Below are 24,861 nucleotides of genomic sequence, written 5' to 3'. Positions count from 1 at the left end.
CTTTCGATGTTGTAGAACTCGAGGCTAGGAATGACAAGATCGAGTCCCTTTGGGTTAGGATCGGCAGGGACAACAAGGCTAGTGTCCTGGTCGGGGTCTGCTATAGACCGCCGAACCAGGATGAGGAGACGGATGAGGAGTTCTACAGGCAGCTGACAGAAGTTGCGAAATCGTCAGCGCTTGTACTCGTGGGGGACTTCAACTTCCCTGACATATCCTGGAAGCACAACACAGCCCAGAGGAAGCAGTCTAGGAGGTTTCTGGAGAAAGTGGAAGATAGCTTCCTGACGCAGCTGATTAGTGAACCTACCAGGGGTGGTGCCCTGCTAGACCTTCTCTTCACAAACAGAGAAGGACTGGTGGAGGATGTGATTGTTGGGAACAGTCTTGGGCAGAGCGACCACGAAATGGTGGAGTTCACTATTCTTGGCGGGGCCAGGAAGGGAACCAGTAAAACCACTGTATTGGACTTTCGGAGGGCTGACTTTGGGCTGCTCAGGACACTAGTTGGTGGAGTCCCATGGGAGGCGGTTCTGAAGGGCAGAGGGGTCCAGGAAGGCTGGGCGCTCTTTAAGAGGCAAATCCTAATGGCGCAGGAGCGGTCTATTCCCATGCGCCCAAAGATGAGCCAGCGGGGAAGAAGACCAGCCTGGCTCAACAGAGAATTGTGGCTTGAGCTTAGGAGAAAAAAGAGGGTTTATAATCTTTGGAAAATTGGGCAGGCCACTAAGGAGGACTATAAGGATGTAGCGAGGCTGTGCAGGGACAAGATTAGGAAGGCCAAAGCTCGTCTGGAGCTCAATCTGGCTACTGCCGTTAAAGATAACAAAAAACGCTTTTATAAATACATCAACACAAAAAGGAGGACTAGGGAGAATCTCCATCCTTTACTGGATGCAGGGGGAAACTTAGTTACAAGAGATGAGGAAAAGGCGGAGGTGCTCAATGCCTTCTTTGCCTCAGTCTTTAGCGGCAAAACCGGTTGCTCTCTGGATACCCAGTACCCAGAACTGGTGGAAGGGGACGGGGAGCAGGATGTGGCCCTCACCATCCACGAAGAACTGGTTGGTGACCTGCTACGGCACTTGGATGTCCACAAATCGATGGGGCCGGATGGGATCCACCCAAGGGTACTGAGAGAACTGGCAGATGAGCTGGCCAAGCCCCTATCCATCATTTATCAGCAGTCCTGGCTATCGGGGGAGGTCCCAGCTGACTGGCGGCTAGCAAATGTGACGCCCATCTACAAGAAGGGCCGGAGGGCAGACCCGGGGAACTACAGGCCTGTCAGTTTGACCTCAGTACCAGGGAAGCTCATGGAGCAGATCCTCTTGGGAGTCATCATGCGTCACTTGAAGGGCAAGCAGGCGATCAGGCCCAGCCAGCATGGGTTTATGGAAGGCAGGTCCTGCTTGACGAACCTGATCTCCTTCTACGACAAGGTGACGCGCTGGGTGGACGAGGGAAAGGCTGTGGATGTGGTCTACCTTGACTTCAGCAAGGCTTTTGACACCGTCTCCCACAGCATTCTCCTCAAGAAGCTGGCTGCTCTTGGCTTGGACTGGCGCACGCTTCGTTGGGTTAGAAACTGGCTGGATAGCCGGGCCCAAAGAGTTGTGGTGAATGGAGCCAAGTCCAGTTGGAGGCCAGTCACTAGTGGCGTCCCCCAGGGCTCGGTGCTGGGGCCGGTCCTCTTTAACATCTTCATCGATGATCTGGATGACGGCATTGAGTGCACCCTCAGTAAGTTTGCAGATGACACCAAGCTAGGTGCGTGTGTCGATCTGCTCGAGGGTAGGAAGGCTCTGCAGGAGGATCTGGATAGGCTGCACCGATGGGCTGAGGTCAACTGTATGAAGTTCAACAAGGCCAAGTGCCGGGTCCTGCACCTGGGGCGCAATAACCCCAAGCAGAGCTACAGGCTGGGAGAGGAATGGTTGGAGAGCTGCCAGGCAGAGAAGGACCTGGGAGTGATGGTGGACAGTCGGCTGAATATGAGCCAGCAGTGTGCTCAGGTGGCCAAGAAGGCCAACGGCATCCTGGCTTGTATCAGAAACACTGTGACCAGCAGGGCTAGGGAGGTGATCGTCCCCCTGTACTCGGCTCTGGTGAGGCCGCACCTCGAGTACTGTGTTCAGTTTTGGGCCCCTCGCTACAAGAAGGACATCGAGGTGCTTGAGCGGGTCCAAAGAAGGGCGACGAAGCTGGTGAGGGGCCTGGAGAGCAAGTCCTACGAGGAGCGGCTGAAGGAGCTGGGCTTGTTCAGCCTAGAGAAGAGGAGGCTCAGGGGTGACCTTATTGCTCTGTATAAGTACATTAAAGGAGGCTGTAGCGAGGTGGGGGTTGGCCTGTTCTCCCATGTGCCTGGTGACAGGACGAGGGGGAATGGGCTAAAGTTACGCCAGGGGAGTTTTAGGTTAGATGTTAGGAAGAATTTCTTTACTGAAAGGGTTGTGAGGCATTGGAACGGGCTGCCCAGGGAGGTGGTGGAGTCACCATCCCTGGAGGTCTTCAAAAGACGTTTAGATGTAGAGCTTAGGGATATGGTTTAGTGGGGACTGTTAGTTTTAGGTCAGAGGTTGGACTCGATGATCTTGAGGTCTCTTCCAACCTAGAAATTCTGTGATTCTGTGATTCTGTGAAGTGCGAGGCCGGCACGCCGCGCAAGGCGCCGCTGGCCGGCGGCAGCAGCTGCGAGCGGCGCCAGCGCCGCAGGCGCAGCGCCAGCAGCAGCAGCAGGAAGGCGACGAAGAGGCACGACACGGCCGCCACGGCCAGCACCAGCCAGCGCGTCAGGCTGCCGCCGGGCTCGGCCGGCGCCGCCGCGCTGCCCAGCTCCGACAGCAGCTCGGCCACGCTCTCGGCCAGCACCACCGTCAGCGTGGCCGTGGCCGACAGCGCCGGCCGGCCCTGGTCCTTCACCACTACCACCAGGCTGTGCCTGGGCGCGTCGCGGGCCAGCGGCGAGCGCGCCGTGCGCACCTCGCCGCTGTGCAGCCCCACGCGGAACAGCCCCGGCTCCGTCGCCTTGGCCAGCTCGTAGGACAGCCACGCGTTCTGCCCCGCGTCCGCGTCCACCGCCACCACCTTGGCCACCAGCGCGCCGGGCTCCGCCGAGCGCGGCGCCAGCTCCACGCCCGTCCAGCCCGCGCCCGCCGCCGACGCCGGCGGGTACAGCACCTGCGGCGCGTTGTCGTTCTCGTCCACGATCAGCAGCCGCACCGACACGTTGCTGCTCAGCGCCGGCGCGCCGCCGTCCTCCGCCCGCACGCACAGCCCCACCTCGCGCACCTCCTCGTAGTCGAACGAGCGCAGCGCGTACAGCGCGCCCGTCTCCGCCTGCACCGACACGTAGGACGACAGCGGCGCGCCCCGCACGCGCCCCTCCGCCAGCCGGTAGCGCACGCGCGCGTTCTGCCCCCAGTCCGCGTCCCACGCCCGCACCGTCAGCACCAGCGCGCCCTCGGCGTTGTTCTCGGGCAGACGGGCGCTGTAGCGCGCCTCCGCGAACACCGGCGCGTTGTCGTTCACGTCCAGCACGCGCAGCGCCAGCACCGCGCTGCTCCGCAGCGACGGCGACCCGCCGTCCGACGCCCACACCGTCACGTTGTACTCCGACACCTCCTCCCGGTCCAGCTCCCGCGACGTCACCACGCTGTAGTAGCTGCCCACCGAGCTCCGCAGACGGAACGGCACGTCGCCGACTAGCGAGCACCGCACCTCGCCGTTGGCGCCCGAGTCGCGGTCCTGCACGTGCAGCAGGGCCACCACCGTCCCCGGCGGCGCGTCCTCCGAGATCTCGCTCAGCGCCGACGACACAGTCAGCTCGGGTGCGTTGTCATTCACGTCGGTCATTGAGATCGAGACTGTAGCCGTGTCAAAAAGTCCACCACCGTCGTGTACCTGCACCTCCATTTCGTAGGAGTCTTCTTCCTCGAAGTCCAGGCTCCTCACCAGCCTGATCGATCCCGTCTCCGGATCCAGGTAGAAAATTTCCGATGCTAGGTCCGTCGCTTTTTTAACTGAGTATTTCACATTCGCATGGAGTCCCTCGTCGACGTCGGTGGCCGTGAGGGTGACGAGCGTGGAGCCCACGGGCACATCCTCAGGCACGCGCACAGTGTACACCGCCTGGCTGAACACGGGCGCGTTGTCGTTGGCGTCCAGCACAGACACGCGGATGCGCGCCGTGCCCGTCCGTGCCGGCTCGCCGCCGTCGATCGCCCTCAGCACCAGCTCGTGAAACGCCGCCTCCTCCCGGTCCAGCGCCTTGGCCAGCACCAGCTCGGGACGCTTCTCGCCGTCGGCTCCCGCCTGCACGGACAGCGAGAAGTGCTCGTCGCCGCTCAGCTCGTAGCTCTGCAAGGAATTCACTCCGACGTCAGGGTCTCGAGCCTCGACCAGGGGAAAGCGCGACCCGGCAGGTGTCAACTCGCTCATTCTCAATTCAATTTCGGACTCTCGGAAGCTGGGGGCATTGTCGTTAATGTCCGTGATTTCCACTTCGATCTCGTAAACCTTCATCTCACCCTCCACGATCACCTCACAGCGCAGCACGCATCGCTCCACCAGCCGGCACAGCTGCTCTCTGTCTAGCCTCTCCGCCGTCATCAGGTGGCCGCTGTTCGCATGCAGAGCGAAATACCGCATTCTACCTCGGTCCAGGATACGGGCGCCGCGGTTTCGGAGGACCGCCGGCTGCAGAGCCAGGTCCTTGGCCACGTCACCCACGAAAGAGCCCTTGGGCAACTCCTCGGGCACCGAGTAGCGCAGCTGCCCCCTCGCCGCCTCCCACGCTGCCAGCAACACACAACAGAGCAGCGCTCGCTGCCTCCGGCCCCAGCGCCCTTCTGTCGCCGCGCACATCTCCGCCACGGCCCCGCCGCTGCCCCGACTTTTCGTGTTCGGCTCTGGATCAGACTGTAGCTCTGGCTCCCTCACCGTCTCCGATTCAGAGCTCGCTCCGGCTCCGGCCCCGCCGGCTCCCGCTCTCGACGACTCCTCCGTCTCGGTGTCAACTCGGCTCCGCGGGGCCGCTTGCAGCTTACCCGGCCCCCGAGACAGCAAGCGAGCCAGCGGGGCGCTGCCGTGAGCAAGCGAGCCTGGCCGCAGCGGGCGGGGCTGGCTGCAGTGCTCCGCTCCTTCCTCTCCTCTCCTCCGTGGTGAACAGCGGCGCCCGCAGCCTCCGCCCGGCACTGCACGCACGGCTCACAGCGAGCGCCGCCGCCCTGCCTCTTCCGCGGAACCCTTCGGCCCCCGCGGACACGGCGCCACGGCACATTCCCCTGCGACACGTCCCAGAGCCGGTTTGTTTGCCTTCTCCGAGGAAAAGATCGAATGCATTCTGGTGCTTCACGGCGCTAATGAGCAGTGTGAAGGCGAGGAGTTCCTCTCGCTGTCTTCCTTCTAACACATGGCAGGTTGAACCATTACTGTTAATTTGACCTTGAGTTGTTAGTCCCTGTTGTTAGTTGTTAGACCCTGTGTTGCAGAAGCAGCATGCCCTCTACAACTTTCAGAAATTATTCTTGCTTTCTGTCTGGACTGAAAACTTCCTCGGCTTTTACACTACGTATGTCCATGTAAATTCTATGTTCAGTTGTAATTTGTGTTATCATTCCAATGACAACAACCTGTATTAAACAGTTCCCCCTTTAAGAGTGCAGCATCAAGGAGCCAGCAGCTTCCCTCAGCTCTCTGAGCAGGTTGTGCATACACTCCACCTCCCTGTTACTGAACAAACCAGACAGGGTACTCACCACTCATCATTTTCCCCCGCTATAAATGCAGTCTTGGAGGCCACAACATCTGAAGACTTGGTCTTGCTTCTATTCATTTAAATGAATTTCCAGAAAAATGCCTACCCATACACCAGAAGGAATCACCATGTCTTTCACTGTGAAGGTAGCAAAGACCCACAGTAGGAGCATAAATATGAAATTTATATTGTACAGGATTACAGCTATGGGAGTTGTCAAGGTAATGTGTTGTGGAATGGACTTATAGCAGAACTGGTATGAGGTTAACGTGGTTATCAGCATAGTGAAGTTCTCTACCAGAACAGCTGGACATTATGGTCTTACTTTCATTCACATAAATGCATTTCTAGCAAAATGCCTGATCATACACTAGAAAACCTTGTGGTATTTGGTGTGATGGTGATAAAGCCCCATGAGAGATGACCACACAGGTATACATGCAGGAAAGAGTAAGATGAGGGCACTCCCTGGAACCAGTTACAGCTGTACATAGTTGCTCTCAGGGCACATCTGCCCCCTCACTAGCTTTCTGCTCTTCTTAACTTCACCTTTCCAACTTTCACAGCCTCAATCTGCACCCTTTCCCTTTTACCTATGAGAACTGCCCTTCAGTCTTGGCTTCCTTCCTTTTCCCATCACAGCTTGCCCTCACTGAACCTCTATTTTTTCCCCGTCTCCAACCATTGCTACAGAAGATTTCCTTAACATTGTACACCATATGTGTACAATGAAAGCAAACCACTGACCAGCCAAGGACACATCGACCCAACAATTTTCCAGGCTCTAAGCCTGCCTCTTATAGCATCAGTGGACAAATGAAGGGCGATGGATATCATCTACCTGGACTTGAGCAAGGCCTTTAATATGGTCCCTCACCACATTCTTCTCTCTAAATTGGAGAGGTATGGATTTGAAGGATGGACTGTTAGGTGGATAGAGAATTGGTTGGCTGGTCGCAGCCAAAGGGTTGTGGTCAACGATCTGGTTGGAGGCTGGTCACAAGTGGTGTCCCTCTGGGGCTGGTCTCGGGACCAGTGCACTTCAACATCTTTATAAATGACATAGATGATGGAACTGAGTGCACCCTCAGCAACTTTGCAGATGACACCAAGCTGAGTGGTGCAGTCAATACAGAAGTTGTCTCATGAGAACCAAGGCCAAGTGCAAGGTGCAAGGTGTTGCACTTGGCCTGGGGCAATCCCAGGTATTTATATAGACTGGGAGAAGAAGAACTTGAGAGCAGCCCTGTGGAGAAGGACTTGGAAGTCCTGCTGGGCAAGAAGCTGGACATGAGCTGGCAGTGTGCTCTTGCAGCCCAGAAGGCCAACTATGTCTTGGGCTGCATTAAAAAGGGGTGGCCAGCACGGAGAAGGAGGTGATTGTCCTCCTGTACGCTGCTCTTGCAAGACCCCACCTGAAATACTTTGTGCAGGCCTGGGGCCCTCAGCAGAAGAAGGATGTGGGGCTCTTGGAATGGGTCCAGAGGAGGGCCACCAAGATGATCAGAGGGCTGGAGCACCTCTCCTATGAAGAAATGTTGAGGGAACTGGGCTTGTTTATCCTGGAGAAGAGAAGGCTCCAGGGAGACCTCCTTGTGGCCTTCCATCAGGGGGAACACCTGTTTACATGTGTTCATAGTGATAGGACAAGGGGGAATGGTTTTAAACTAAGACAGGGGAGATTTAGGTTAGATATTAGGAGGAAGTTTTTCACTTAGAAGGTGGTGAGGCACTGGAACAGGTTGCCCAGAGAGGCTGTGGATGCCCCATCCCTAGAGACATTCAGGGCCAGGCTGGATGTGACTCTGGGCAGCCTGCTCTAGTGGTTGGCAACCCTGCCCAGAGCAGAGGCATTGAAATTAGATGATCTTTAAGGTCCTTTTCAACCCAGGCTATTCTATGATTCTCTCAGCCTCTGTACCCTGCAATCACAGAATTATCTACACCATGGACACCATCCTACTTCTGGCCAAATATCAGACAGGACAAGGGCATTCCGTTTAGTGATATCTTAAATGCAAATCCATTTATTAAAGTATTTGTCTTGACAGCTATAAACATTCTAATTGTGAATATAAACTGTTCCCTCAGTCCAGCAATTCCAACAGATCTTCATGTCTCTAAGGGTTCTCTGCCACACTGATGGCCAATCTAAAAAGCAGCAATCAACAAGGCAAAAAACATGAAAACTACACAACTGGAGGATGTCACTGTACAGGCATTCATCTTTCTTTTGCCCAAGCACTATGCTTATGATTCAAAAGATGGACCTGCAACACATGCTATGAGAACAGCTGTATCTGTTATCAAAGACATTTCCAGATCCCTTTTCTGAGAGGACGGTGTTCAAAGGCTCCTCTTTCCACAAAAAGACATCTTCACACATGAAGGCGACTTCCAACTGTTGTAATTGCCTTCATAACAGGCCAATACAATATAACAGGACATCATCAAAGGACCTATATCCCAGACCCTGGACAGCTCCAAAGACAATTTTATTTTCATCACATTATCATGACATAATACAAATATTGTGAAGAGAATAAATGATACACAGCTAAATTCTATGCATGGAGATTTTTGAGTATTCATAGTAGAAGAGTATGTAAACTAGAGAGTGAGGAAAGAAGGTCCTCTCAAAGCCCCCAATACAAGCTCAATAACATCTCTTAGGCAAAACCCAATCAGCAGAAATACTTTAAAATGTATAAACTACAGCTGTGTGCTGAATGGAATAATTGCAACAAGCAGAGAAAGGAGTATCATTTCTTCTACTGCTCCACACACAAACTTCCCCAATGTCTCAGTTCAGACTTCTCACAAATTCTCTGGTTTTCCATGTCCTGCAGGATTTGCCAGCACATCTTACCAAAGCACCAGTTCAACAGACCATTTTCCTATAGAACACACCACACAAAACCACACCATTAAGGTATTCCAAGAAGGAAGGTACATTTCTCTCTAATTCTCAAAACCATACTGACAATCTAACTGGAAAGAGTGGAGCTATCTACTAACAGCCCTTTCTACTAACATCATGTCTACATCCACTCCCTGGAAAGAGAACTGGAAGAGGACACACAAGTACCTTCATATCTCCAGCCTTCCACACCAGCTCAAACTCTGCTGAAATACCCAGCCAGTGGTTTACATGAGCAAGGCCCATGAACACATTGCACATTCACTTGGGGAACAACAACCCCAAGCAGTGCTACAGGCTAGGATATGAGTGGTTAGAAAGTTGCCTGGCAGAGAAGGACCTGGGCGTATTGGTTGATAGTCAGCTGGATATGAGCCAGCAGTGTGTTCAGGTGGCCAAGAAGGCCAACAACATCCTGGCTTGTATAAGAAACAGTGTGGCCAGCAGAACTAGGGAAGTGATTGTCCCCCTGTACTTGGCTCTGGTGAGGCTGCACCTCAAGTACTGTGTTCAGTTTTGGGCCCCTCGCTACAAGAAGGACATCGAGGTGCTCGAGCGAGTCCAGAGAAGGGCAACGAAGCTGATGAGGGGGATGGAGAACAAGTCTTATGAGGAGCAGCTGAGAGAGCTGGGGTTATTTAGCCTGGAGAAGAGAGGGCTCAGGAGCGACCTTATCACTATCTCTATAGGTACCTTAAAGGACGCTGTAGCAAGCTGAGGATTGGTCTATTCTCCTACATGCCCAGTGATAGAATGAGGGAGAATGGGCTAAAGTTGTGCCAGGGGAGGTTTAGGTTGGATATTAGGAAAAACTTCTTTATCAAAAGGGTTGCTAGGCATTGGAATGGGCTGCCCAGGGAAGTGGTTGAGTCACCATCCCGAGAGGTCTTTAAAAGATGTTTAGATGTAGACCTTAGTGATATGCTTTAGTGGAGAACTTGTTAGTGTTAGCTCAGAGATTGGACTAGGTGATCTTGGAAGTCTCTTCCAACATAGATGATTCTGTGATTCCTCAACACAGCTACGCTGCTACTGATAACTCAACCTACACACCTAGACAAAAGACCAGGAAAAAATAAAATCAGACAAGCAGCACAAGGAAGCATTCAAAGAGAAAGCCTGGTAGAGGAAATCACCAGGAAAGTAGCAGGATCTTCTCTGTGGACACCAAAATTCCTCTCCAGAGTACCAAGAAATCACTGGGGTCTTAAGCTGAAAGCAAGACATGAAAGTTTTCTTCTGGGCTATGTAGGAAGAGACTTCATTTTAAGAAAAGTCATCAGCTGTCATCCATTTTTCCATGATGTGGCCTGCTTATCTCCAATGACTATGACACTAGAAAAGAATAGGCCTTACTATGGGACCCTTTTTCATGCTAAGTCTTGTGAACAATGAAGAGAGATTCAGTTTGAGCTTCAATTTCCCTTCCATTTCACACAAAATTTTGTGTACAGATGGGTGAAAGAACCTTCTCAAGGGAGATAAGGATTTTTTGCTATACAAATGTTACTTTTTCAAATGTAAAAGACCTAGCCAAAAATGAGAAATATGAAGCACAACCTTCCAGGGAAGACAGACCTGAAAGTGGAATTACAGCTCTGAAGAAACTCTTTGGCACGATGTTACAATAGAGAGAAGTGAAGTAATGAGGATTCACATAAAAATTATAAGCCTTTATATGCAGACATAGTCACTCTACATACGCAGTTTTTCTGCAGAGCATTTTATTACCAGAGAATTAAAGTTACCTTTCAGGGCAGGGGACCCAGGATAAAACTGTGTATGAATGCTGCAGGTGTTTGCACAAATTATGAAATGAAACTTTTGCCTGACTTTTATCACTGCTGAGAGACCTATTTTCCATATTCAAACACCAAAACCAAAAACCACTCACAATCCTTGCTCTGCATTCACAGCATGCAGTTGTGCCACTCAAAATATCCTAGTTCTAGCCATATGTAGGCCGCTGTCAAGAGCATTTCATCCAGTGACATTTTAAGGAAACATGAGGATATCAAAGACTTTGTACTGACAGCAGTAAACATTCATGTTGCATATTTAAACAGCTACCCCAATCCTACATCTCATAACAGATATTTCAGTCTTTTCAGGATTCTCTGGCACATGAGAAAGCATTTTTTTCTTTGACAAGAAGCAATGCAAAAATGTGAAAACTGCAGGACAAGAAACAGAATCCAATATCACACTTCACACAACATTTTTAAACCTAGCCAAATATTATGCAGCACCAATTCAAGCGATGAAGCCTAGAAGGAGCTGTTAACATGACCGTTATTCCACCACACACACCAAAACAGCAGCACAGATGCATACGAAGACATTTCTTTGCTCAACCTATCTTGATGCAGCAAGAGAACAGTTGCATGGAGCATCAAGGAAAAGAAGCTAAGTGAAACTTGGGGTCCTTAAGATTCTCTTTCAAGAACATCTCAGTCTACTAAAAAACTGTGCAGACCTCCTCATTGGCTATTAGAATTCACTATCAGAATTTGCTATTACTGAGAATAGTGAGTGGTGAATGGACTAATGGAAAGATATATCATAAGCTCTGGATATTCTAACATGGAAAGGAAAATTCCGGCTATTGCCGCACCAGAGCAAGGCCCATGAAAACACAGCATATTCCGCAACACAGCTATGCTGATACTGATAACTCAACCTACAAACCTAAACAAAAGACCGGGAAAAGATAAAATCAGACAAACAGCACAAGGAAGCATTCAAAGAGAAAGCAAGGCAGAGAAAGTCACTAAGACAGCAGCATGGTCTTCTCTGCATGCAAGAAAATTCCTCCCTAGAGCACCAAGAAATGACTCAGGCCATAAGCTAAAAGCAAAGCCCTGAAGTCTTCTTCTGGACTGTACAGCAGGAGACATCATAGCAAGAAAATCTCATCAGCTCTCATCTGTTTTTCCATGACGTGGCCTGCTCATCTTGAATGAAAATGAAACTTTAAATGTAAAGTCCATACTATGTGGCCTTTTCTCATGGTAAGTCTTGTGAGCAATTTGTTTCCTTTACAGACAAAAAATTGTCTCCAGATGGCTGATACGGAGATTATGATTTCCTGCAATACCAACTTCAAATTTTAAATGTAAAAGGCCTACTGAAAAATGGGAAAAGGCTAACCAGAAATGGGAAATATGAAGCACAACCTTCCTGAAAACAAAGGCCTGAAAATGGAATTACAACTAGGAAGAAACCCTAGAGCACAATGCAGGATATGGGTGGATTAATGAGGCTTTTCACAGGTATTAGAAGCCATTATACTGAGACATCACAGATCCACGTATACAGTTTCTGTGCAGAATATTTTAACGTCAGATGATAAGCATTGCCTTTCACAACAGCAAAACCAGGATCAAATGTTGCAAAACTGCTGCTGGAATTGTCAAATTATGAAATCAAACTTGCTACAGACATTGGCATTCACAATGAAATCAAATCACTGTTCAATCAATCTCTCTGCTGACACGCATTTCCACATTCAGAACCAACCTCATTATTCTACATTCACGGCATTCATTTCCACGATTGTTGATAACCAGCCTCTAGCTGTATGAAGGCGACTGTTAAGGGCTTATCACTCAGGGACATTTCAAGGAATCATAAGGATATCATACCCTGTGAATGAACACAGTAACCTTTTAAGCTATGTATGGAAATGGCTCTTCCATTACAATAATAAATTAGAGATCCTCAAGCCTTTTCAGGGTTCTCTACCATACTAAGGCTGAGTTTTGACACTGACAACAGATAAGCCAAATGGCTTATAAGAACTTCTCAAAGGAGATAAGGATTTGCTGCAATAGAACTTTGCATTTTAAAGGTAAAAGGCCTCCCAAAAATGGGAAATATAAAGCACAACTATTCTGCAAACAAAGACCTGAAAATGGAATTACAAATAGGAAGAAACGCTATACCCCAATGTAGATATGGGTAGACTAATGAGAATTTTCAAAGGTATTAGAAGGTATTATTCTCAGAAATCATACCTCTATATACAGTTTTTGTACAGAACACTTTGGTATCAGAGGATTAGCATTGTTTTACAGGACAGCAAAACCAGGCAAAAATGGTCAAAAATGCTAGAGAAGTTCGGATTCAAAATAAAATCGTACCACTGCACAAACAATATCACCACTAATCACACCTTCTTTTCAAATTCAGAACCAAGATATCAACTCCACTCTACTTTCAAAGCATTCAATTCAAGCACTCTCAATAATTAGCTTCTAAATATATGTTGATCACTAAAAAGGGCTTATAATTCAGGAACGTTTTAAGGGGAACGACAGTGGGGAGGGAAAGGCAATGAGCAGGAAGGGAGGCAAGCGCCGAGATGGAGGGCGTCGGGGTGTCCGGAGCGACTGACTCACCGGGAGGGCGTCGGGCGGTGCGCCGCGGGCGCCGGCAGCGTCTTCCCCGAGCAGCGGCGCGGCCTTGTCGGGCGGCGGCCGCGCCGGGAGGGTGTTGCAGCAGCTGTCGGCCGCCCAGCGCCGCTGGCTCTTGCGCGAGTCGGCCGTGAGCGACACCTCGTGCGAGTAGGAGTGCAGGAAGGCGCGGACGCCGTCGATGCCCACGAAGTGCGAGGCCGGCACGCCGCGCAAGGCGCCGCTGGCCGGCGGCAGCAGCTGCGAGCGGCGCCAGCGCCGCAGGCGCAGCGCCAGCAGCAGCAGCAGGAAGGCGACGAAGAGGCACGACACGGCCGCCACGGCCAGCACCAGCCAGCGCGTCAGGCTGCCGCCGGGCTCGGCCGGCGCCGCCGCGCTGCCCAGCTCCGACAGCAGCTCGGCCACGCTCTCGGCCAGCACCACCGTCAGCGTGGCCGTGGCCGACAGCGCCGGCCGGCCCTGGTCCTTCACCACCACCACCAGGCTGTGCCTGGGCGCGTCGCGGGCCAGCGGCGAGCGCGCCGTGCGCACCTCGCCGCTGTGCAGCCCCACGCGGAACAGCCCCGGCTCCGTCGCCTTGGCCAGCTCGTAGGACAGCCACGCGTTCTGCCCCGCGTCCGCGTCCACCGCCACCACCTTGGCCACCAGCGCGCCGGGCTCCGCCGAGCGCGGCGCCAGCTCCACGCCCGTCCAGCCCGCGCCCGCCGCCGACGCCGGCGGGTACAGCACCTGCGGCGCGTTGTCGTTCTCGTCCACGATCAGCAGCCGCACCGACACGTTGCTGCTCAGCGCCGGCGCGCCGCCGTCCTCCGCCCGCACCCACAGCCCCACCTCGCGCACCTCCTCGTAGTCGAACGAGCGCAGCGCGTACAGCGCGCCCGTCTCCGCCTGCACCGACACGTAGGACGACAGCGGCGCGCCCCGCACGCGCCCCTCCGCCAGCCGGTAGCGCACGCGCGCGTTCTGCCCCCAGTCCGCGTCCCACGCCCGCACCGTCAGCACCAGCGCGCCCTCGGCGTTGTTCTCGGGCAGACGGGCGCTGTAGCGCGCCTCCGCGAACACCGGCGCGTTGTCGTTCACGTCCAGCACGCGCAGCGCCAGCACCGCGCTGCTCCGCAGCGACGGCGACCCGCCGTCCGACGCCCACACCGTCACGTTGTACTCCGACACCTCCTCCCGGTCCAGCTCCCGCGACGTCACCACGCTGTAGTAGCTGCCCACCGAGCTCCGCAGACGGAACGGCACGTCGCCGACCAGCGAGCACCGCACCTCGCCGTTGGCGCCCGAGTCGCGGTCCTGCACGTGCAGTAGGGCCACCACCGTCCCCGGCGGCGCGTCCTCCGAGATCTCGCTCAGCGCCGACCGTACCGAAATCTCGGGCGCGTTATCGTTCACGTCGCTCACCGAGATCGAAACCGCAGCCGTGTCGAAAAGTCCACCGCCATCGTGTGCCTGCACCTCCATTTCGTAGGAGTCGCCTTCCTCAAAGTCCAGGCTCCTCACCTGCCTGATCGATCCCGTCTCGGGATCCAGGTGGAAGATCTTCGAGACTTTCGTAGAAATCCCTTTAAATGAGTATTTCACTTTGCCGTTGATTCCCTCGTCGGCGTCGGTGGCCGTGAGGGTGAGCAGGGTAGAGCTCACAGGAACGTCCTCGGGCACGCGCACCGCGTACACCGCCTGGCTGAACACGGGCGCGTTGTCGTTGGCGTCCAGCACAGACACGCGGATGCGCGCCGTGCCCGTCCGCAACGGCTCGCCGCCGTCGATCGCCCTCAGCACCAGCTCGTGAAACGCCGCCTCCTCCCGGTCCAGCGCCTTGGCCAGCACCAGCTCGGGACGCTTCTCGCCGTCGGCTCCCGCCTGCACGGACAGCGAGAAGTGCTCGTCGCCGCTCAGCTCGTAGCTCTGCAGGGAATTCACTCCCACGTCCGGGTCGTGAGCCTTAGACAGGGGAAAGCGCGACCCGGGAGGTGTCATCTCGCTCATTCTCAGTTCATTTTCACATTCCCGAAAGCTGGGGGCGTTGTCGTTAATGTCCGTGATTTCCACTTCGATCTCGTAAAACTTCATCTCGCCTTCCACGATCACCTCACAGCGCAGCACACATCGCTGCACGCCATCGCACAGCTGCTCTCTATCTAGCCTCTCCGCCGTCACCAGGTGGCCGCTGTTCGCATGCAGAGCGAAATACTGCGTCCTATCTGCCGATACCACTCGGGCGCCGCGGTCGCGGAGCGCCGCCAGCTGCAGCGCCAGGTCCTTGGCCACGTCGCCCACGAAAGAGCCCTTGGGCAGCTCCTCGGGCACCGAGTAGCGCAGCTGTCCCCACGCCGCTTCCCACGCCGCCACCAACACGCAGCACAGCAGCGCTCGCTGCCTCCGGCCCCAGTGCCCTTCTCTCTTCGCGCACATCTCCGCCACGGCCCCGCCGCCACCTCTCCAGCTCCGTCTGCCGCTCCGGATCAGGGTCTAGTTTCGGTTCCCTCTTCCGTCCCGCTACGGCTCAGGCCCCGCCGTCGCGCGATTTGTTCAGCCCCTCCGCCTCGCTGGATCTCGGCTCCGTACCGCGGGACCGCTCGCAGCCCGCACGGCCGCCGACACAGCGAGCGAGCGAGCGAGCCGGGCCGCAGCGGGCGGGGCTGGCTGCAGTGCTCCGCTCCTTCCTCTCCTCTCCTCCGTGGTGAACAGCGGCGCCCGCAGCCTCCGCACGGCACTGCACGCACGGCTCACAGCGAGCGCCGCCGCCCTGCCTCTTCCGCGGAAACCTTCGGTCCCCGTTGACGCGGCGCCTTGGTATATTCCCCTGCGACACGGCCCGAAGTCGGTGTGCTTGCTTCCTCAACGCCTTCTCCGAGGCGGAGATCGAATTCATTCTGGTCTTCAGGACGGTCATGATCAGAATGAAGGTAGTCACCTCTTCTTCATATCGTAGTTCTACTGCATGGCAGGTTAAATTACTCGTTCTAATTTGACCTCAAAGTAATTATTACCGTTACACAACCTTTGCAGGACACTCACTTCAAGGAAGTGCAGAGACCGTTTCTGCAGTCCTTCTTGAATAAATATTTCCTTGTCTTTCCAACACTTTATATTCATTTATATGTTACATTCGTTGAAAATTCGTGCTGTCGTTCAAATGTCAACAACTGATATAAAACAGTTCTCCTTGTACATGTGCAGCATCATGGAGTAAACAGGTGCCTTCACTACTCTGAGACGCCTAGGCACTCTCCACATCCCTGTAATTTAGCAAAGCAGTCTGGGCACTTTCCTCTGATCAGTTTCCCCCACTATAAATGCAGTCTTGGAGATCACAACAGCAGAAGATGCTTTTCTAACTTTCATTCACTTTAACGGTCTTCCAGATAAATGCCTACCCATAAAACGGAAGAAAACCCCAGGGCATTCACTCTGAATGTATCAGAGAACCACGGGACACGAGCATGCCAGTGTACTCAGAGGTGTAAGATGAGGGCAGAATTTGGCATCACTTATCAAACGTGTCCAATACATTCATTTGAGAAAAAAAGCCAATGAAGACCATGAAATATCTCGAGCATTTAAGCATCTATCATATTTTCCTCATTCTGTCATGCTGAATCACTGGATCTCATTCTACACAGTCAGCATTCACATTCATGGCTAATGGTTATTACATCAGTACTTGGCATCAGTTACAGCCCTAGATTATTGCTTTCGTGGAACACCTGCTCCCACAGTACCCTTCTGCTCTTCTTTGACTTCACCTTCATACATGGTGGTGACTCCAGTCTGCACCCTTTCACCTCAGAGACCTCTACTCCATAGGCACTTTCTGCCAAATACTTTATTCTCAGGGAAACATCATTGCCTCTAAGGACAGGGACACCATGATCAGAACAGAAATGGCATAGCCCTTGGCATCAGGCATGAAACCAGAGCATTCCCCAACCAAAGACACACTGATCCAACTATTTTCCAGGCTCTAGGCCTGCCTATTACCCTTTCTAGTCTGCAGTCACAGTCTTTATTTGTGTCATGGACAACATCCCACTTCTCAGCATAGGTGAGAGCAGAAAGAAGAGGGCATATAATTCTCTGACACTTTACTGAAAGAGAGATATATCAAAGTAGTTCGTTTCTAGTAGATTTTTCCATCTTTTTAGGGGTCTCTTCCACATTCAGGCTCAGTCCACAGCAAACAAGGCAAAAATGTGAAAATTGCACAAGTGAAGGACTTCACTGTCACTCTACAGATCTTCTTTTTTAAAAAATCTGCCTCAACATCAACATTAGATAGAATGAAATTCAAGGGATTTACTTCCATTCCTCAGGAGATGTTTCAGGCTGTGTGCAGTGAAAATCAGAAGGGCCAAATCCCAGCTGGAGCTCAAGCAGACTACTGGTCTTTAAGACATCAAAAATTATTTTATAAATACATAAACAAGAAAAGGAGGACCAAAAACAAGCTCCATCCATTATTGAATGTGGAGGGGAAACACAGTGACAAGAGATGATCGCCCCAATGTGTTTTGGTCATAGTCTTTAGCAACAAGACCTATTTTTCTCTAGGTACCCAATCTCCTGACTACCTGGTAGATAGGGACAGGAAGCAGAATGAAGACCTCTTAATCCACAAGAAAAGGGTCAGCAACCTGATAAACTACTTAGACATATGCAAATCTATGGGGCCAGAAGGCTAAGTGATGGGTCCATTGTTTGGGTCACAGCAATCCCATGCAGTGCTACAGACTGGGGAAAGAAGATTGGCTCAAAAGCTGGCTGGCTGAAAGCCACCTCTGAGTATTGGTCAATAGCCAGCTGAATATGAGCCAGTAGTGTGGCCAAGAGATCCAGCAGCATCCTGATTTGTGTCAGAAATAGTCTGGCTAGCAGGACTACAGAAGTGATTGTCCCTCTGTACTCGGCTCTTGTGAGGCTGCACGTCAAATACTGTGATCAGTTTTGGACCCCTCACTACAGGAAGGTTACTGAGGTGCTGAAGCAGGTCAAAGCAGGGCAACGGAGCTGTTGAAGGGTCTAGAGAACAGATTTAATTCGGAGCAGCTGATGGAGATGGGGTTGTTTAGTCTAGAGAAAAGGAAGCTCAGGGCAGATCTAATCGTGTTCTACAATTACCTTAAAGGGGGACTACAGCAAAGTGGGAATCAGCCTGTTGCCAAGAACCATGTGATAAAAAAATAGGAAATGGCCTCAGATTGCTGCAGTGGAGGTTTACATTGGATATTAGGGAATTGTGTTTCACTGAAAAGATTGTAAAGTATTCACCAAGGCTGCCCAGAGATGTAGTTGAGTTGCCAGCATTTAAGGTCTTCAGAGGTGTGAGCATGTAGAACTTAGTGACATGGTTTAATGGTAGATGATCTAAGAGGTCTTTTCTGACATAAAGGATTCCAGGATTCTATGAATACAGCTGTTGTTGTAGAACATGTCTGGTAGCAAAGCCACTTCCAGCTCCATTCTTGAGAGGTCAGGGTTCAAAGGATCCTCTTTCCACCAAGAGAACGTCACACACAAAGAATTCTCAAACTGCTCCCAGCTGTTAGGATTGCCTTCTCTATTCTTAAAAGGCAGAAGGACTTCATTAAAAGACCAATTGCACAGCCCACTTCTTCACAATGTGCACAGAGACTATACCATGGACAGCTCTAAAGATATTTCTTTCCACTACATTAACATGACCTAACATTGTGAAAAAAATAAATGTTATGCAGCTTGTTTATATACATTGATATTTTTTATATTTAGATATTCTTCAGTATTCACACTAGTAGACCACATAAGGTACACAGTAGGGGAGGAATTTCTGAGGCAAAACCTATTAAGCAGACAGACTTCAAATAGCGTAAACCACAGCTTTGTGAGGAATGGAATAACTAAAAGAAGCAGAAAATGGACCACGAGCCCTTCTACAGCCCCTCACACAACATTCCCTCAACACGTTACCTCAAACCTTCATAACTTCAATGCTTTTCTTTCACCATCACAATTTGCAAGCAAATCTCACCAAAGGAAAAGTTCAACAAACCTTTTCCCAATCTCACGCACAATGTACAAGCACACCTTCAAAGTATACCATGAAGGGAGCTACATTTCTCTGCAAGTATCTAAAGCCTCCTAAAGAGATAAGGGACAGAGAGGATTCTTTCTGCAACAAAGACAGGGTCCTCCTCAATACATCAGTAAGGAAATGTCTCTCCGCTTTAAGTATATGCGCTGTTCCACGGAGACATGCCTCTTCTACTAAAATCATGTTTACATCTACTCCCCAGACAAAAAAAAAAAGAACACACAAACACCCTGGTATCTCTAGTCTTCCACACGAGCTCTGACTTTGATGACATACAAACCTACTGGCTAACATAGCCAAGGCACATGGACACATAACACATTCCCCAACAAAGCTATGCTGCTACTGACAACACAACCTACATGCAGGCAGGGAAGAAACACCAGGAAAAGAAAATATTAGACCAGCAGTACAAAGAAGCATTCAAAAAGAAAGTGTGATAGAGAAAATCACTGGACATGGGCACCACTCTTCTCTCTGCACTGGAAAAGGCCTCCCTAAACCACCAAGACATCACTGAAGTTTTAAGCTGCAAGCAAAGCCCTAGAGAGTTCATCTGGACTTCATTTTAAGAAACGTTCATCAGCTGTCATCTGTTTTTCCATGAGGTGGCCTGCTCATAGTCAAAGAATATGAAAATGTAAATGGAAAGGCCATATTATGGGGAACTTTCTCATACCATGTCTCGTGACCAATGAAGATGGATTCAGTGTCAGCTTTTGTTTCATTTCCCATATAAACAAATATTTCTCTGATTATGCCTGATAGGACCTTCTCAAGGCAGATAAGGACTTGCTGCAATTCAAATGTCGCATTTGCAAACATAAAGGTCCTAGCCAGAAAAGGAAAATATGAAGCACAACCTTCCTGAAAACAAAGACCTGAAAATGGAATTATAGCTATGAAGAAACTCTTTGGCACAAAGTTACAATAAATAGGAGTGAAGTAATGAGGATTCTCACAGGTATTATAAGCCATAATACGCAGGCATCATCACACCACATGCACAGTTTTTCTGCAAAGCATTTTATTACCAGAGAATTAAAGTCACCATTCAGGGCAAGAAAATCAGGATAAAATGGTGCATAAACGCTTCAGGAATTGGCACAAATTAGGAAGTCAAACCTTTGACTGAACGATATCACTGTTGAGCTACTTCTTTTCCACATTCAAAAAACAAACAAACAAAAAAAGCAATAAAATTAAAAACAAACAAACAAACAAAAAATATTCCACTCACCATCTTTGTTCTGCATTCACAGCATTCATTTGCACCACTCACAACATCCAAGTTCTAGCCAAATGGATGCCACGGGCAAGAGCATTTCATCCAGTGACATTTTAAGGAAACATGAGGATATTAAAGACTGTCCTAACAGCACTAAACAGTCACACTGGGAATGGAAACAGCTCTCCCAGTCCTATAACTCAAATAGATTTTCCAGTCTTTTCAGGGTTCTCTGGCATTTTGTCATTGACAACAAACAAAGCAAAAACGTGAAAAAGACAGAAAAGGAACAAGAAAATAGGACAGGAATCCAATCTCACACTTCATGCAACATTTTCAATCCTAGTCAAATATTATGCAGCACAAATTAAAGCCTAAAAAGACACGTTACCCAGGCCATTATTCCACCACACACACTGAAACAGCAGCACAGAAGAACATAAAGACATTACTCTGCTCAACCCATCTTCATGCAGCAAGAGAACAGTTGCACAGAGTAGAAAGGAAAAGCAGCTAAGTGAAACATGAGGTCCTTGAATATTGTTTCAAGACCATTCCAATCCACTAAAACACAGTGCAGGCATTCTCATTCATTATTTGAATTCACTATCATTCACTATAATTTGCTGTTATCAAGAATAGTGAGTGCTGAATGGGTTAAGGGAAAGATGCATCTTGCCTTCCAGATATTCTTACATGGAAAGGAAAATTCCACCTATTCCCTCTACAGAGTGAGGCCCACGAAAGCATATCACATTCCTCAACACAGCTATGCTCATAACTCAGCCTACCCAGGTAGACAAAAGACTAGGAAAAGATAAAATCAGACAAGCAAAAAAAGCATTCAAAGAGAAAGTGTGGTAGAGAAATTCACAGGAAAGACCGCATGGTCTTCTCTGCATTCAGGTAAATACCTCCCTAGAGCACCAAGAAATGGCTCAGGTCTTAAGTCTTCCTCTGCACTGCACAGTAGGGACATCATAGCAAGACAAGCTCATCAACTCTCTTCAGTTCTTCCATGCTATGCCTGCTTATCTCAAAAGAAAATTAAACTATAAATGTAATTGTCTTACTATGGGGCCTTTTCACATGACAAGTCTAGTGAGCAATTGGTTTCCCTTATACACAAAATCTTGTTTCCAGATGGTTTATAAGACCTTCTCAAGGGAGATAAGGATTTGCTGCAATAGAAACTTTGCATTTTCAAATGTAATATCCTCTCAAAGTTGGAAATATGAAACACAATCTTACTACAAACAAAGGCTTGAAAATGGAATTACAACAAGGAAGAAACGCTACATCCCAATGCAGATAGCGGTAGACTAATGAGGATTTTCACAGGTATTAGAAGGTATTACACTAAGGAATCATACCTCTACATACACAGTTTTTGTACAGAACATTTTGGCATCAGAGGACTAGCGTTGCCTTTCAGGAAAGCAAAACCAGGATCAAATGGTCAAAAAGGCTGAAGGCATTCTCAAAATTATAAAATCAAAATTAATATATACTACAGAAGATGGTATTCACAATAATATCGTACCACTGCCCAAACAATATCACCACATATCACACATTCTATTCAGATGCAGAACCAACGTCCCAACACCACTCCTCTATATTTACAGCATTCAGTTGCACCACTCTCAATATTCTCCTTCCAACTGTATCTCAACAGCTAATAAGGGCTTATCATTCTGGGACATCGCGAGGGGAAGCAGAACACCGAGGCAAAGGCAATGAGCGGGAAGGGAGGCAAGAGCCGAGACGGAGGGCGTCGGGGTGTCCGGAGCGACTGACTCACCGGGAGGGCGTCGGGCGGTGCGCCGCGGGCGCCGGCAGCGTCTTCCCCGAGCAGCGGCGCGGCCTTGTCGGGCGGCGGCCGCGCCGGGAGGGTGTTGCAGCAGCTGTCGGCCGCCCAGCGCCGCTGGCTCTTGCGCGAGTCGGCCGTGAGCGACACTTCGTGCGAGTAGGAGTGCAGGAAGGCGCGGACGCCGTCGATGCCCACGAAGTGCGAGGCCGGCACGCCGCGCAAGGCGCCGCTGGCCGGCGGCAGCAGCTGCGAGCGGCGCCAGCGCCGCAGGCGCAGCGCCAGCAGCAGCAGCAGGAAGGCGACGAAGAGGCACGACACGGCCGCCACGGCCAGCACCAGCCAGCGCGTCAGGCTGCCGCCGGGCTCGGCCGGCGCCGCCGCGCTGCCCAGCTCCGACAGCAGCTCGGCCACGCTCTCGGCCAGCACCACCGTCAGCGTGGCCGTGGCCGACAGCGCCGGCCGGCCCTGGTCCTTCACCACCACCACCAGGCTGTGCCTGGGCGCGTCGCGGGCCAGCGGCGAGCGCGCCGTGCGCACCTCGCCGCTGTGCAGCCCCACGCGGAACAGCCCCGGCTCCGTCGCCTTGGCCAGCTCGTAGGACAGCCACGCGTTCTGCCCCGCGTCCGCGTCCACCGCCACCACCTTGGCCACCAGCGCGCCGGGCTCCGCCGAGCGCGGCGCCAGCTCCACGCCCGTCCAGCCCGCGCCCGCCGCCGACGCCGGCGGGTACAGCACCTGCGGCGCGTTGTCGTTCTCGTCCACGATCAGCAGCCGCACCGACACGTTGCTGCTCAGCGCCGGCGCGCCGCCGTCCTCCGCCCGCACGCACAGCCCCACCTCGCGCACCTCCTCGTAGTCGAACGAGCGCAGCGCGTACAGCGCGCCCGTCTCCGCCTGCACCGACACGTAGGACGACAGCGGCGCGCCCCGCACGCGCCCCTCCGCCAGCCGGTAGCGCACGCGCGCGTTCTGCCCCCAGTCCGCGTCCCACGCCCGCACCGTCAGCACCAGCGCGCCCTCGGCGTTGTTCTCGGGCAGACGGGCGCTGTAGCGCGCCTCCGCGAACACCGGCGCGTTGTCGTTCACGTCCAGCACGCGCAGCGCCAGCACCGCGCTGCTCCGCAGCGACGGCGACCCGCCGTCCGACGCCCACACCGTCACGTTGTACTCCGACACCTCCTCCCGGTCCAGCTCCCGCGACGTCACCACGCTGTAGTAGCTGCCCACCGTGCTCCGCAGACGGAACGGCACGTCGCCGACCAGCGAGCACCGCACCTCGCCGTTGGCGCCCGAGTCGCGGTCCTGCACGTGCAGCAGGGCCACCACCGTCCCCGACGGCGCGTCCTCCGAGATCTCGCTCAGCGCCGACGACACAGTCAGCTCGGGCGCGTTGTCGTTCACGTCGCTCACCGAGATCGAAACCGTAGCCGTGTCGAAAAGCTCTCCGGCATCGTGTACCTGTACCTCCATTTCGTAGGAGTCGCCTTCTTCAAAATCCAGGCTCCTCACCAGCCTGATCGATCCCGTCTCGGGATTCAAATAAAAAATATCCGTTTTCTCGGCTGTCACTTTTGTCATCGAATATTTCACATCACCGTTGATTCCCTCGTCGGCGTCGGTGGCCGAGAGGGTGAGGAGCGTGGAGCCCACGGGCATGTCCTCGGGCACGCGCACCGCGTACACCGCCTGGCTGAACACGGGCGCGTTGTCGTTGGCGTCCAGCACAGACACGCGGATGCGCGCCGTGCCCGTCCGTGCCGGCTCGCCGCCGTCGCTCGCCCTCAGCACCAGCTCGTGAAACGCCGCCTCCTCCCGGTCCAGCGCCTTGGCCAGCACCAGCTCGGGACGCTTCTCGCCGTCGGCTCCCGCCTGCACGGACAGCGAGAAGTGCTCGTCGCCGCTCAGCTCGTAGCTCTGCAGGGAATTCACTCCCACGTCCGGGTCGCGAGCCTTAGACAAGGGAAAGCGCGACCCCGGAGCAGTCATCTCACTCATTCTCAGTTCCTTTTCTGCTTCTACGAAGCTTGGCGCGTTGTCATTAATGTCTGTGATTTCCACTTCGATCTCGTAAACTTTCATCTCACCGTCCTCAATCATCTCACAGCGCAACACGCATTTCTCCATCAGCCGGCACAGCTGCTCTCTATCTAGCCTCTCTGCCGTCACCAGGTGGCCGCTGTTCGCATGCAGAGAGAAATACCGCGTCCTACCTCGATCCAGGATACGGGCGCCGCGATCGCGGAGCGCCGCCAGCTGCAGCGCCAGGTCCTTGGCCACGTCGCCCACGAAAGAGCCCTTGGGCAGCTCCTCGGGCACCGAGTAGCGCAACTGCCCCCACGCCGCCTCCCACGCAGCCACCAACACATAGCACAGCAGCGCTCGCTGCCTTCGGCCCCACCGCCCTTCTCTCGCAGTGCGCATCTCTGCTACGGCCCCACCGTCACCGGACGCCCGCCAACAGATCCCTTCCGCCGACCCGAGTGTTCCTCTGCGGCTCCGGATCAGGCTCTCGTTTCGGCTCCCGCTTCGATTCCTGTCCCCTGCTCCGGTCCCTCCGCCTCCCTGTATCTCGGCTCTGCACTGCGGGGCCGCTCGCAGCCCTCCCGTTCGCCGACAAAGCGAGCGGGCGAGCGAGCCGGGCCGCAGCGGGCGGG

General features: G+C 52.5%; 4 protein-coding genes across 4 annotated transcripts in view; all 4 read right to left on the bottom strand.

Moving 5' to 3' along the window:
- LOC137864440 (protocadherin gamma-C5-like) overlaps nt 1-24,861 on the bottom strand; it is a 186,499-nt gene that overhangs the window by 103,539 nt on the left and 58,099 nt on the right. The window lies entirely within an intron of this gene.
- LOC137864468 (protocadherin gamma-A10-like) lies at nt 2,641-5,121 on the bottom strand (the record flags this gene model as incomplete). The annotated part of the gene is made up of 1 exon (XM_068698566.1): nt 2,641-5,121. A coding segment is annotated over exon 1 (2,226 nt), but the record flags the coding sequence as incomplete, so codon positions are not given.
- LOC137864454 (protocadherin gamma-A5-like) lies at nt 12,956-15,887 on the bottom strand. Its single transcript, XM_068698551.1, has one exon. The coding sequence runs from the start codon at nt 15,506-15,508 to the stop codon at nt 12,971-12,973; it is 2,538 nt and encodes an 845-aa protein (XP_068554652.1). The 5' UTR covers nt 15,509-15,887; the 3' UTR covers nt 12,956-12,970.
- Nucleotides 18,243-24,760, bottom strand: LOC137864449 (protocadherin gamma-A10-like). The gene has a single exon (XM_068698547.1). The coding sequence runs from the start codon at nt 24,626-24,628 to the stop codon at nt 22,073-22,075; it is 2,556 nt and encodes an 851-aa protein (XP_068554648.1). The 5' UTR covers nt 24,629-24,760; the 3' UTR covers nt 18,243-22,072.

Source organism: Anas acuta, chromosome 14 (genome assembly GCF_963932015.1).
Source record: "Anas acuta chromosome 14, bAnaAcu1.1, whole genome shotgun sequence".
NCBI lineage: Eukaryota > Metazoa > Chordata > Aves > Anseriformes > Anatidae > Anas > Anas acuta.
Note: the sequence above shows the minus strand (reverse complement) of the source record. Positions and strands in the feature narration are given on the sequence as shown.